The sequence below is a fragment of the Ylistrum balloti genome, unplaced genomic scaffold (genome assembly GCF_031769215.1).
Source record: "Ylistrum balloti isolate Yb309-2 unplaced genomic scaffold, AGI_CSIRO_Ybal_v1 Utg369720, whole genome shotgun sequence".
NCBI classification, from domain to species: domain Eukaryota; kingdom Metazoa; phylum Mollusca; class Bivalvia; order Pectinida; family Pectinidae; genus Ylistrum; species Ylistrum balloti.
In genome coordinates this window covers 251,583-267,060 of record NW_026781940.1, presented here as the reverse complement: position 1 = coordinate 267,060, position 15,478 = coordinate 251,583, and the positions used below count along the sequence as shown (strand labels likewise).

General features: G+C 40.7%; 1 protein-coding gene across 1 annotated transcript in view; it reads right to left on the bottom strand.

Moving 5' to 3' along the window:
* Positions 1-1,637: 1,637 nt before the first annotated feature.
* LOC132565372 (uncharacterized) overlaps positions 1,638-15,478 on the bottom strand; it is a 48,348-nt gene continuing 34,507 nt past the window's right edge. Inside the window, exons 24-28 of the mRNA XM_060230010.1 lie at positions 12,752-15,151; positions 12,112-12,344; positions 11,567-11,780; positions 7,457-7,582; positions 1,638-6,446 (exon numbers count right to left, since the gene is read on the bottom strand). Of these exons, the coding sequence (XP_060085993.1) occupies positions 4,261-6,446; positions 7,457-7,582; positions 11,567-11,780; positions 12,112-12,344; positions 12,752-15,151 (5,159 nt within the window). The 3' untranslated portion in view covers positions 1,638-4,260. The remainder of the gene's footprint in view (positions 6,447-7,456; positions 7,583-11,566; positions 11,781-12,111; positions 12,345-12,751; positions 15,152-15,478) is intronic.

The following is a 15,478-nucleotide window of genomic DNA, read 5'->3' as shown; positions in this document are numbered from 1 at the left end:
GCTCTGCCTTTATGGTCTGTCATCAATCTGTGCCTAAACAATTTTTGTTACAGCTATTTCTATGGAAGTATTGGATGGAACTTTCTTTAATTTCATGGGTAGGTTCCCCTTAGTCCCTAGTTATGCCCATCAGATTTAGGGTTTGATCAGAAAAACAAAAATGGCCGAAAGGCGGCCATCTTGGATTCTGAATTTGAAAGTTTGTTGTTGCTATTTCTTGAGAAATACTTCATAGATCTTTCTTAAACTCATACATAGGTTCCTCTCAGTCCCTAGTTGTGCCAATGTGAATTTGGGGCTGATCAGAAAAACAAAAATTGTTGCCAGACAGACATCTTAGATTTTAACTTTGAAAGTTTTTTATCGCTATTTTTTAAGAACTGCAGCATAGATCTTTCGCAAATTCCTTGTGTATGCTTTTGTTGATCCCTAGTTTTGCCTCTTTGATTTTGGTACTGATCAGAAAAAAATAAAATGGCCCAGAAGTGGCCATCTTGAATTTTTACGTCAAAAGTTTGTTATCACCATTTCATGAGAACTACTCTAGATCTTTCTCCAATTTCTTGTATAGGTTCCTTTAGGTCCCTTGTTTTGCCAGTTTGAGTTAGGCAATGATCAGAAAAACTAAATGGCCAACAAACAGCCATCTTGGATTTTGGCTAGTAAAGGTATTATTGCTGTTTCTTAAAAAGTACTGAATGGATATCTCTCAAATTTCATAGGTAAGTTCCCTTTGGTATCTCCTTGTGCTTGTTAGATTTTGGGATTGATCAGAAGACTAAAAATGGCTTGCAGGAGGCCAGTTTTGATTTGGCAGGTAAAGATTATCATCGCCATTTCTGAAGGAATGTTCAAATGTCTTATCATTAAGAACGAAAACAGAGAAGTGAAAAGATCCAACTTCCAAAAAGCATATAAAGATCAAACAATGGTGGGCACTGGATCCCTCGGAGATCTCTTGTTGGTTCTACGCAGTCCTGATCTTTTTCCTTTTTCCCCCATTTCCTCATAATCATTTGGTAACAAGGGAATCCTATCTATAAAATTAGAAAGATCTAACAAGAACTTTTGAAGAAATAGCAATAACAAATTTGAACTATTGAAATCAAAGATGTTCTGTCAACTATTTCTTTTTCTTGATTCAGTCTCAAAATAAAATTGCTTCAATTATGGACCATTAGAAACATATGCTTCAAGGTCAAGAATTATCCTCTAGGACTTCTTAAGAATTAGCAACAACAAACTTCAACTAACATAATCCAAGATGGCTGCCTGTTGGCCATTTTGTAAGGCTGATCTGTCTAAGAATTGAATAGGCACAACCAGGGCCAGTGAGGAGAGGAACAGACAAATGAAGTTTGAGAAATATCCCTCTAAAACTTCTCAAGAAATAACAAGGATTCCACAGCTGCATGGCAATTTCACCATAACAATGTCATAAAAAGTGAAAGAATAAAGGTGGAGTCAAAATTATTTGTAATTGAGCACCAACATTGAAAACGTAATGCGGAAAGCAATTCAAAATAGCAAATAAATAAAAGAAACCAAAAATTAAAAAAAACAAAATGAAAATGCAGCTCATGTATGCTTTTATGATATCGGATCATTACCAAAAAATATTGATAACAAAGACCCAGTTAATGTTTACACACATTTTTTATTGTGCTAATGTTGAGAAATGTTTCATGATACACAATAATCACAAAATTAGTGAAACCAGTTTTACATACTAATTAATGCAAGGGGTTAAAGGACAGACACTTCAGACCATGGAAACACCATATATGGGCATAACGACCAAATATGGTAACACTGCTAAAACTCCAGGTGATCATGATATTTAATAATAATTTGGTTTCATAAACCATTAATGAATACAGATATACAGAATACAGTCTTACAGATTAAACACAAACCCAACAGAAAATATTCTGCTTTTTAAATTTGGTTTTCATGCTAACTTTCTGCATTTTGAAAAATGTAAATATTTTCTACATGTTTGAATGCTTCAAAATTAATATCTGTGGTTTCCATGGCAATGCTATTTTTCATGATGGATAGAAGATGGTTTCACTTTTCAGTTTGATCAATATCATTCAGCAGTGCCTCCATGAATATCTATAATTGGAACCTAAAACTGATTTAATGCATGCAGGAGGAGAGTACTTGAACCAAAATGTTGAATTATTGTATTTTTTGGAGTTTTCTCTCCCCAAGATTTGAGCAACATATGGTAAAAACCATATATTTAACATCACAGCAGGTTGAAAATTATTGACCAAGAAACCCATTAAAAAAAAATTTACATAATTATAAAAATAATACAATTACTGTAGGGATGTTTCTGTTAAATTTGCTTGAATTTTCATCAAAACAGACAAGAATGTAAAATAATTTACACGTTGGTATTAATCAGTGTTCTTTCTATGTGAAAGACAATGAAATATCAAATAAAAGGAAATCTGTTTCAAAATGTTTTCATTTTACAACTAAACGAGTTGCCATCTAGTAAGCAATAATGGCTAAGATTGATGTCAGACCTTAAATGATTAACGTAAAACGAAGGATGAAAATAGAAGCTATAAAATCTCTGAGAAAGTGATCTTGATTCCTATATAAATTTATGTAATCAAATGAACTAATGATCATGTCATGATTCAATCACATTATCAATACAAAAAAAAAATCTTGATGATGGAGACTTGTTTTGAATTTTTTTCTGATATGATTTATAACAAATGTTCATCTTAAACAAATGATATGAACAGCCTCATCTTTCAAAACAGTTCTCTTTATACATTAACAATAAACGACAAATATATTCCTTCAGAAACAAAATTTACTAACAAAAAAAAAATGGAGGAAATAATGGGCATAAAAACCATCTGGATTTAAATTTTTCAAAAAGCTAAAACTTTAGAACACATGTATCGCAGGGTTAACAAAGAAATGCAGAGACATAATATTCATTGAAAAACATCAAAACTGTTACAAAGTCAAACCATACGGAATTTCTTTCTTTGAATTTTACAGCTCATACAATACTAAACTTTTACTGGCTAGTATTACAACAGGTAACTATGTACAAGTGCAGGTTATCTCACAGCACATCAAAATATCCTCCGTTAGTAGGATAGTTTTATGACAATAAGGAAACTTGAAGAGACAAAAAAAATTGATGTGTAAGATAAAGAGCCCCAGCAATATTCTACCGACTACTGGCCTAGTTATTTTACTGATTTAATGAAATAAAGTGCCTTTCCACTTTTGTACTAACTACAGGTTTTTTTTTATTTTGCTGTTCAAATAAGGTAGAGAGCCCAATCACTTTTCTACTGACTAAAGGCCTTGTGAATTTGCTGTTCTGATCAGATGCTAATAAACCAGAACGCTTTTATCAGTGTATTTTGGACTTTCTATTTTTATTCTGATGTTATTTCAGGGAGATTCACATGGTACTCTCTTAACAAGGAAACTTTCTTGCCATCAAAGAAAGCTTATCAGTTTTAGATTCAATTCAAAATATAAGAACCATATTTTTCTGCTTCAACACAAAACTTCAGCCCACGTTTCATTTTTGGCTTATTTGGCAAAAAAAGGCGAAACAGACATGAGTCAAATTTGTGGCTAAGATTTGTTCCTGTATACAGCAGGTGAACTCTTGGTGTCCCTGTAGTTTGTTTTGAAACTGTATTGGCTTTCTATACTTATTACCTGTATTCAACACAGATAGGAGGAATGCACAAGCATTCTATTAGAAGGACTAGGAAGCAGATCAAAAAGCTTATAAATTCAGATAGCACTTAATTATTAGAAATGTTAAACTTCTGTTACTGAATTCCTGGGTTTATGAATACATTTGAAAACATAATGAACATAAAAATTTTGATGTCATTATGACTATCAATTTCTTACAATAAGGGGACTAAATTTACTACACCACATATAAGCTGCACACCTGACCGCTGAGAAAAAAATCTGCGCCTTTTAATCCGGAAAATATGGTACATAGCACTAATTTCTCAATAGGTGTGTGTCAATATGTGCAGTAAACACAATTTCTTGTCATGTTTGACTCTTCCCAAGCATCCTCCATTTGTATCTACACATTTCATTTCTATCTTTTCTGACGACTTTCAATAGTGACCCTAAAAAAGCCAGAATCATATTTTGCTAAAACACTTAAAAAAATCTCTTGTAGCACAACATCTAAGCTAGATCCTGTCACTAAACATTATTCATTAAAATCTCACATGACGTTCAATCGTCGTCATCAGACAGATCATCATATTTAGAGGACCTAAGAAGAACTTGTTCACCTAACCGTGGATTATAACCCGATCTGTCTGCTTCAGAATGTTGACCGCTGGGAAATGACACAGAACCTGTTGAGCCTGATCCAATACTTGAAGATGTCGGCTCCACATTCGGATGAGCCTCGGAGCTTTGGTAGTGTATGTCCCCACCTATTCCACCTCCGCGAGGACTTCGTGACCTATGTGGAAAGCTCAGAGATCCACTTATATTGTCCTGACTTCGGCCTTGGGATGAAACAAATTCTCCACTCTCCAGGTTCTCTGAGGTGCTACGTGGACTGTTGTCGCTGTCCCGAGATGATCGCGATGACCTTGGACGTTCTGGCATTGCTGAAGCAGAAGTCACGTCACCTGTAGATGAACTGTCCACTCCAGCCATTTCGTCGATGACCATTCTGTCGGTGTGAGTGCTATCCACGCTTGGATGGGAAATGTTTGAACTGTCATCACCTTCTGAATCATGTTTGGATGAACGTCGGGATACCTTGGCTTCCCCTGGACCTTGGTCTGGGCGTCCAAAGCTTGTTTCAATTCCACCTCTATAGCTATCATGGCTTCCCGAGTCCTGTCCTTCACCAGACCGACTGTCGCTGGAGCTCTGCACATGACTTTCTGAACCCCGCCCACTTTCTGATGACCCCTGGGAGCTCGAACGCCCATCTGAGCTATCAACAACTCCACGACGAGGACTTCGTGTGGACCCAGAAAGAGCCATGTAGCTGCTTGGCTTTTTAGCAACCAACTGATCGTCATCAGGGCTGTCAGGAAAGTCATACTCTGATCGTGGACCTTTCTTTTCAGGGGCTGGCCTCTGCATATCAGAGGCTGATGTTGGGCTAGACTTTGTGTGATCACGCCCGGAAGCAGTGACTGTGAACTTCCCACCAGCTTCATCTCGCACAACACGTGACCGACTGAACATGCCACGTTTTCTAAGCGGGTGGTGCATTGATGATATTTTGTCCCCAGCTCCACCACCTGGCTTTCCCTCTTTTTCAACACTCTGTCCCTCTCCCCCAGACTGTGTTGAGCTGGTGGGATAGTTATTTGAATCTGACTGACTTGTTGGTTCCCAGTCTTGTGATTCACGCTGACCTCCAGAGTGATGGGTAGCCTCTCTCTGGTGACCAAGGTGTGGCTGGGTATTCTGTTGGTGTGTGGAATCAAGATGTCCCCCTGATGTTTCTGAAGATTCCCTTTGATGTCCAGACAAAGGCCTTGGAACTTCCTGTTGATGACCTATTTGCGTCCCCGACACATTTTCTCGCTGATGACTTATTTGGGACCCAGACAAATTTGCTCTATCTCGTTGACTTGCCATTGCAGGCCCTGTCATATTTTCTCTATCCCTCTGATGCCCTATTTGGAGTGCTGACATATTTTCCCTTTGGTGCCCCATCTGAGATCCAGGTATATCCCTTTGGTGCCCCATCTGCGATCCTTGCATTTCCCTCTCCCTTTGGTGCCCCATCTGTGATCCTTGCATTTCCCTCTCCCTTTGGTGCCCCATCTGTGATCCTTGCATATCTCTTTCCCTTTGGTGCCCCATCTGCGATCCTTGCATTTCCCTCTCCCTTTGGTGCCCCATCTGTGATCCTTGCATATCTCTTTCCCTTTGGTGCCCCATCTGTGATCCTTGCATTTCCCTCTCCCTTTGGTGCCCCATCTGTGATCCTTGCATTTCCCTCTCCCTTTGGTGCACCAATGGAGCTCCACTTATTTCCCTCTGATGCCCAATAGAAGATCCTGGTGTATCCCTTTGGTGCCCCACTTGTGACCCCTGCATTTCTCTTTGGTGCCCCTTGATGTGGTCACCCTGTATAGTTGTCATAGGTGACAAGGCCCGCCCCTGCTGAGCAGTATATCCCTGTAGACCAGGAGCCTGCAGAAGCTTTCCTATACCATTACCTCTGGGAGAGCCAGACTGCTGAGGGGAAGAAAGTGATCCCCGTGGTGGGCCTGGAGGTTTGGGCATGTCATTAATGCTGTCGTCACGTAGCACCTCAGCAATTTTGTTCTTGACATAGTCAAGTGGAGAGATATCAGCAGGAACGCTGACTGATTTTTGGCCAGTGGAGGACTCTGTAGATGGAGGAGAATTACCTGTACTCTCACTGTGTGGTGGATAACCTGCAAGACATTAATACCACATGTCATGAAACATTCGCTTTTAGAAAAATACCCTACACTTACATCTCATAGTGGATCGAGAGAACTAAAAGAGGGTTATAACTCTAAATAATCTCACAGTGGGTCCAGAGAATCAAGAAGCGGCAATAACTCCCGTAAGATATTAAAGAGTGGGTTGAGAGAACCAGCAAAGGGCCATAACTCTGGATAAAGACCGTATAGTGGGTGGAGAACCAGTAAAGGGCCTTAACTCTAGATATAAATCATAAAGTGTATTGAGAGAACCAGTAAAGGGCCTTAACTCTAGATATAAATCATAAAGTGTATTGAGAGAACCAGTAAAGGGCCTTAACTCTAGATATAGACCATAAAGTGGATTGAGAGAACCAGTAAAGGGCCTTAACTCTAGATATAGACCAAAAAGTGGATTGAGAGAACCAGTAAAGGGCCATAACTCTAGATATATATCATATTTTGGATCAAGAGAATACCATGAAGAGCCACAAGGCTGTACAAAATTGAATGTGAAACAAAAGGCAATTAAATTATTGTGGAGTGACACAATTTAACTTCTTTCAAATCTGCCATCCAAAGATAAACCACATGCAAATTTGGTCAGTTGAGGTGAAAATGTGTACAACATATATGCTGTGGTCATAGTGAAAAACACTCATTGATGGGTGTAATAGGATGTATAGAAGTATTCACTTTGAAACGACTTCACACCACATGCAATCTTCAATATCAAATAAGGCATTTACACACAATTATAATTGCATCATATATATTTTCATTACATAACAAATATATAATGTATGATAATAAAACATAATCATACAGATTGCATGTCACATCTAAAATATTGTGGTATAATTTCCAATGACCTACAATATAAATATGTATGTAAATAATAAGACACTTTTAAGAGATGAGACAACACAGATGGGGCAGGGCTTTACAAGAGATTGACATGTGACTGACACAGACAGACAAATAATGACAACACATACTCATCTGTGGGCGTGACAGAAGACTGGTGATGTGCTGGTGACTGGCTGTCACAGATCCCGATCGAGAACGCGGGGATCGGGGCGGTGAAATCTTGGTTGGCAGGACATCGCTGCTATCAGTAGAGGCTACACAGAACACAAAACAAATACACGAATATACAACAATGTCACTGGGGAAGTGGCTACAACACAATCAATCAATACTTTGGTGAGGGCGGGGCTACAACACAATCAATACTTTGGTGAGGGCGGGGCTACAACACAATCAATCAATAACAGATCTGGAGGCAAAGCTACTACACAGTCAGGCAATATTTTTGTGGGGGAAGTGGTTACAATGCAATCAACAAATACTTTAGTGGGATATGCCACTGCAATATCAACTACTAAGTTAAGTGGGGGCGGAGCTAAAAAACAGCAACTACCATATCAACTACTTAGTTAAGTGGGGGTGGAGCTTAAACACAGCTACTACACTATCAACTACTTAGTTAAGTGGGGGTGGAGCTTAAACACAGCAACTGCCATATCAACTACTTATTTAAGTGGGGATGGAGCTACAACACAGCTACTACCCTATCAACTACTTAGTTAAGTGGGGTGGGGCTACAACACAGCTACTGCCATATCAACTACTTAGTTAAGTGGGGGTGGAGATACAACACAGGTACTACCCTATCAACTACTTAGTTAAGTGGGGGTGGAGCTACAACACAGCTACTACCCTATCAACTACTTAGTTAAGTGGGGGTGGAGCTACAACACAGCTACTACCCTATCAACTACTTAGTTAAGTGGGGGTGGGACTACAACACAGGTACTACCCTATCAACTACTTAGTTAAGTGGGGGTGGAGCTACAACACAGCTACTACCCTATCAACTACTTAGTTAAGTGGGGTGGAGCTACAACACAGCTACTACCCTATCAACTACTTAGTTAAGTGGGGGTGGGACTACAACACAGGTACTACCCTATCAACTACTTAGTTAAGTGGGGGTGGAGCTACAACACAGCTACTACCATATCAACTACTTAGTTATGTGGGGGTGGAGCTACAACACAGCTACTACCCTATCAACTACTTAATTAAATTGGGGTGGAGCTACAACACACAGTCAACAATATTTTAGCGAGGCCAGATGACAACACAATTTATCACTATTTTAGCGAGGCAGGATGACAATACAATTTATCAATACTTTAGTGGGGCAGGATGACAACACAATTTATAAATACTTTAGCGAGGCTGGATGACAACACAGTTTATCAATACTTTAGTGGGGAAGGATGACAACACAATTTATCAATACTTTAGTGGGGCAGGATGACAACACAATTTATCAATATTTTAGCGAGGCAGGATGACAACACAATTTATCAATACTTTAGTGGGGCAGGATGACAACACAATTTATCAATACTTTAGTGGGACAGGATGACAACACAAGTAATATATAACTTTAATGGGATTGAAACAGAGTCATTCATAATCCAACGTAAAGGAGCCACCACACAACCAACCTAAAGTTAGGTGGTGATGGGAGCATCAACCATGACAACAACACTCAATAGAAAATAAGTCCGATCCTCATATTAAGGTCGTTAAAACATTACATTTTTCTGTGTTATTATCGAGGCAGACACCAGTTATCTGTTCGGGGAATCAAACCTCTGACAGCTAGGTGAAAGGTGAGTGTGTTACCACTGCGCCACCCGCCTACCTCAAAAACGCCATCATGTGTGTCTTCAAATTATCATGGGTTTCACTACACACCAAAACAAATAAAAAGAATTTCTAATCTTTGAGGAATCAACAAAAAATAGCCCAAAACCTATATATACATGAATGATGTTCTGTTCTAACATTGCAACTTTAACTTCTCAAACCATTCCAATTCATGTCTCGTAATAAGAATAAGCCCATCCAGAACAGGTTTATCATGAATGCCAACAAATATCATATAATGTCTTGTAATATGTAAGTCACAGACTGCATGTTGATTTGTTCCTTCCTTTCTGATATCAACATACCCCCATCCCCTCACCACTCTAGGCCAGGGTGGTCCAGTGGTAACATCCCCCCATCCCCTCACCACTCTAGGCCAGGGTGGTCCAGTGGTAACATCCCCCTTTCCCCTCATCCCTCTAGGCCAAGATGGTCCAGTGGTAACATCCCCCCATCCCCTCACCACTCTAGGCTATGGTGGTCCAGTGGTAACATCCCCCCATACCCTCACCCCTCCAGACTATGGTGGTCCAGTGGTAACATCCCCCTATCCCCTCACCCCTCTAGGCTATGGTGGTCCAGTGGTAACATCCCCCCATCCCCTTACCCCTCTAGGCTAGGGTGGTCCAGTTGTAACACACTCGCCTTTCACCTAGCTGTCTGAGGTTTGATTCCCGGAATGAATGTGAAAAGGTATTGGGTCACCTGCCCGACCACGTGGGTTTTCCCCAGGTAATCCAGTAAGACCCCTCGCGCATCCCCAACAATCTGAGCCAACAAGAGTGATTAGTATATGTTGGAAGAACTTGTTTCACAATTGTTGTAAAAGGGATAAAATTTATCATACTTTTAGGCTAACTGTAGCACAGATAATAACATGTTTCTGTCCTTTACTGTAACACTTTTAAACATTTTTAAACCCAGAGTTTGTAGATCATGGTTTTAGTACCTTAACATAATTATTGCTGAAGATGCATGGTGATAAGGGATATACTGTATACAGTTTACAATTTCATGCATTTCTGTGTCTGTGTTTGAAAAACAATCAAACATGCAGTTGTTAATGAAGTGTTATCAATACTCTACAGAAAACTATGTCCTTTTCCTGTCAAATTTACATCACTTTTAACTACCACCGTCATACATTTATAAGATGGGAGCTTTCTTTCTGTCAAAAAATGACTTGATAGCATTAAGTCAACTTCCAGTAATTTTTATCGTAAATTTTAAGTTTAATTACTAGTGACAGAGATGTGATGAACTGTAAAAAGTGGTATTTTCATGGATGGAATAGAAACAAGGAACAAGGGCCCCAATGGCCTTAACGGTCATCGGAGTTCTATGAAAAGTAACATTTTTTTGTTTATGGTCACAATGTCAAAGAAATTGTCTCATTAACATAGTAAGATAACTCTCATAATATTTCTATCAGAGTTTTAATTATTTTCTTTGGAAATTCAACAAATTATACCCAATATGTGATTTCCTGTTTAAACCAAAGAAAAATTTAACCACCTTTCCAGGAAGAAATGTGAGATCCTGTGGTCCAGAAATTTACATTTTCTGTAAAGTACCATGACAAGTATTTGATTTTACCATATCTAGGTCCTGATAAGAAGATTTTTGTTTGGATATCTGACTCCCTTTGCTCCAGTGATCAGCTCTGGGGGTCAGCAAAGGTCAATATATGCAAACCGTCAAAATGTCATCCTATACTTATAATTCTAATCAGGATTAAAAGATTTCCAATTGAAATTAAACAAACATGTTTAAAAACTTAATTTTCATATACCATATTAACTGTAATAAATGTCACCCTCTCCAGAGTGGGTTATGTGAGACCCTGGGGTAACGGAATTCACAATTTTGGAACCTTAAGACAGTTCTGTCTATGAAGAATATTTTATTCTACCATATCTTCATTTTCAAAGAAGATCTTTAAAATTTTTCAACTGTCTCTCAGATCCTTTGGGATTGAGGACTAGGAAATCCACAACTTCGAGGAAAGTATCTGCATAATTTCATTTAGAAAGATACAGGGGTTTTAAGAAGAGGACAAAAATTGTGCATGAATGAAAATGATGAACAAAAGGCAATCGCAACGGGTCACTTGAGATTTTATATTCGATAAGAGAACCCAGCCCATTTCATGAATTCCATGAAGAATGCATTTTATTTTTTTTTTTTTTTTTTGCTTCCTTTTGGTAAAATGGAGAGAATTTACAGCATCAATGATAAAGCAACCTTGACAGTCCTGCTGGGTGAACCTGCATTATCTACACACCATTATTTCTGAGATAAAACCCGTATACAACACATGCATTCACTTTAACAGTCTACAACAATGACAAACAGTAGTTTTGCATTTTTGTTAAACTCACCCATTGGTGATTTTGAGTCAGACAGACTACTGATATGTGGAGAACGCAGTCTAGGTGAATGTGATTGATCAGGTGTGTGATGCTTCCGTTCTGCTGATTCCGTGGCACCATCCGGTGGATGTGACGACCAATCTTCCCCATGAGGAGCTACACTGGATATGGATTGGGAGGATTCGGTTTGTCCAGAGCTGCTTGCCATCTCTCTCTCAGCTTCCTGTAGAAGTAAATGATTGGATAATGATGGAGCAGAACTTTTAAGAGGAGAAATAAAGTCAAATTTGTCTCTAATAATGGCTAACCAAGAGAGAAAAGTGGCCTTTACTGGCAGGTGACCTTTGCACAGATTAAATCAAATTTGATTGCATTGGGACAGAAACTAGTGACCTTTACAGACAGGTTTATGCTATACATGTATACAGGTGGTCTTTAGAGACAGGTTTGACTTTACATAAAACATCATAAGATATCCATTGATATGTTTTTTATGTTTTATTTTCACATTTTATTTTATCGTAAGAAATAGTTCCAAATACAGGTACCATTACCTGGATTTGGGCCTTTTTCCACTTCAGTCCATGTCCCCCATAGCCTCCTTGTGGAGGGGTGGTCCCGTGACTCCCGTACCCACTCTGTGGGGGTGTTGTTCCATGGGAGAAGCTTCGGGAGCGAGTGGAATCTGCAGAAACTGTAGACGAAGTATCTGACTGCGAGTGTGTTGACATTGGCGAGGGGTTGTTGCGCTCCTGTTGACTGTCAGGGGGACTGTTATTGGGGAGGGCTGAAATACAAAAAGGAACACCTGTCATATTCATAGTAAAAAATAATCATGAATTCGAGGATTTTGTGAATGTCAATCAAGACACAAACAAGAAAACCACAGCTGTACTTATCCTGCAATAAGCCATCAGGCTGATACACAAACTCAAGACCCGAAATGAGATGGTGACCTACAATTCTACAAACACAGATGGGCTTATTACAAGGCAGATTGCCAGAAGAGTTTACAGAAAGAGTAAATGTGAGTATAAAACAACATTATCTCGACACATGAAACTTCATTTATGTGGTCACACCAGTTTTCTCACAACATCAAAACACTTCAAGGCTGCTTCCTTCTTTTTTATCTCAATCTAAATCGAATTTATATAGAAGTGTAACGGGCTAACATGACATGATAATACTCACCTCCAAGCTGACTAAGTACACCATTCTTGCTACCAGGTGGCCGTGTATTGTAGTCGCTAAGTATGATTGAATTAATGTGTTCCCCAAGGGTCATTCCCGGTTTGCTCCCACCAGGCAAGCTAGAAGGGGATTTGTCCTGCACCCGATTAACATCTGCAACACCAGGGGACGTTGATAGCCCTTGCGCACGCCGTTCTGGTGGGGTTGGCATCTGAGGGGCACTGCCTGTACTACTAGTTGGAGTGGGGGGAGTTGCCCGTGGGGTTGAGCCTGACTGAGATTCATTGATCCATTTCTTTTTTCCGTGCAACTGAGTAGGAGATTTCTGGTCTTGAAGAGGGGCCATTGCTTGTGTTGTCTCTACTGCCTCTGGTACAAGTTGACTAGAGGGGGCAGCACCTACTGGTTGCACTTCCTGTTTCGGAATGATGTTGTCGGGTTCATCTTTTGACTGGTTGATCTGGTGAATGATGATGGCATCAATGAGATTAGCAGCTGTGAGAGCTGATGCTCCTCGTGGGCTGTCACGTGTTGCTGTTGACGGGGACTGGTCAGACACAAAGGCCTTGAACAGGTCTGTAGGATCCTTCAGCTTTGAAGACTGTGGCTGCATACCAGCTGGACTGCGAGATGTTTCTGGCTTAGGCTTCATAACAACATCGTCGTTTTTCTCATCATTCCGTTGGCTCTCCATGATTTCCTTACGAATCTGTTCTTCCATACTTAACCCACGTGACCGCTCATGCACATCACGGACTCTTTGCTGCATCTCATCACTCTTGCGTCTCTTCTCTTGCTCCATGCGTTCGTGTTCCTGCGTCAGATCATGTCTTTCTTCTTGATACTGACGTCTACTATATTCCGACTGAGCAGATGGTACACGTCGATGACCCATCATGGCTGGATGGTTTTGGAAATGGCCGTCTGGATACTGTCGCGGTGACATGGCCTGCGACCTCATCAAAGCTGGCCCTTCTCCTGTATATGCTTCCTGTCGATTAGTAATATCAGTTATGACACTTGGTCGTCCTGTTCCAGCAGTGATGCTACGATTTGTTGGTGTAACATTGGGACTGTGACTGTGCCCTGCCATCTGTGGACGGGGCCAGCCAGGTGAGAGATTTTCTTCATGAGGGGATGGCGTACCATGTGAGGAAGGGTGAGGTGAGGACCTTGTATTACCTCCACGTTCTGACATTGATGTCGGAGGCTGGTGAGCATACATGAGTCCTGCCTGGTACCCTGGATGCACTGGCATGAGAGGTTGATGCTGGCGTCCTGATTCCTTGGGGCCCCCTCGGGGAGATACTGGACCCTCTCTCTCTTTGCCAGGAGCATGACGCTGTTGCTGCATCTGTTGAGCGGTCATGAAATCAACATTGATCTGTTTGCTCATTGTTTGCTGCTCTCCTGGCTGTTGATAAGGATATGGAATTCCCTGTGGGAACATTCGCATTCGCTCTGAAAGCATCATCCTTGGGTCATACATGTTCTGAGGGAATCTGGGGTCATACATTCTGGGATCCCCTCCCTGTGGACCCCCTCGTCCTGAAGCAGATTCCCTGTTGATAGGAGTACCTGAAGTGATGGATCCAACTGCTCGTACCTGCTGCTGGTGACGACTATCAATGTGTGAAGACCGACTAGCGGCCATCCCTCCACTACTATTAGGGTGGCTTGTGGGGGGCATCCCCTGTGGCATGGACACCACTGGAGTGCCACGAGTGATAGAACCAGGAGTTCCATGTGTGATAGAACCATGGTGCATGCCAACAATGGCTGAAGGATGAGCACTAGTAGGCGGAGACTTGGGAAGTTTTGGAGATGGGCCTTTATTGATTAATGGAGGTGGAGGTGGAATGACTCCCTGTCTATTTGGCTGGGCAGCTCGGTGGGGGTCCAGCCCCGGGGGCACATGGGCATAGGGGGATGTGCTGGGCGAAAGATGCCTCAAAGCAGGAGAGCTCTGTCTATCATGAGGGTAGGGACTAGGTGATTTGTGTCCCTCTGCAGACTGTCGCCCAGGAATTTCTGTTGGAGGATACAACACAGGACGCTGTGAATGTGCGGGAGGTGGTGCTACTGGTTGTCTAGATGCATCTTCACCATGTCGCCGAAATTCAGAATGTCCTCCAGAACGTGGATCCATATCTCTCGGGTTGCCACGGTAGCCATGGGGCCCTTTAGATAAGTCTTGTGGCATATCTCTTGCCTCACGCATGTCAGCCTCCTTTTCAAGTTGTCGTGCCATGGTTTGATATGGAGAGAGAGAATTACGACCAGAATAAGCCGGCGACACAGATTGCTCTGGCTTGTCCTTGCGGAGGTCCTGTATTATGTACTGCGGCTGCATGGTGTTGAGAAGTTGTGGACTGTACACTGGTTCAGACGACGCTGGGCCTGTAAACATAAACCAAACATATAATGATAGAAAACTTTTCAATTTCTTTTCAATCTGGATTAGTGATCTACACTTGACCCTTGTGTGTATTTGTATTGTGCAAATTTCAATTGTTCTGGCTGATTAAAGTCTGAAATTTGTGTTTGTAATAATTTTACTTAAATGTAGTTTATCAGATTTATTTTTTTTTCCCCTCGTCATTCATAGTTCAAGAATGGTTATAAGTATTGCCTGAAAGAAAACAGCTGTCAAGGAATAATGAAAATGAAAATAATAGCACATAGTATCAAAGAATAATACACCATTCTATATACAATATTTTCCGC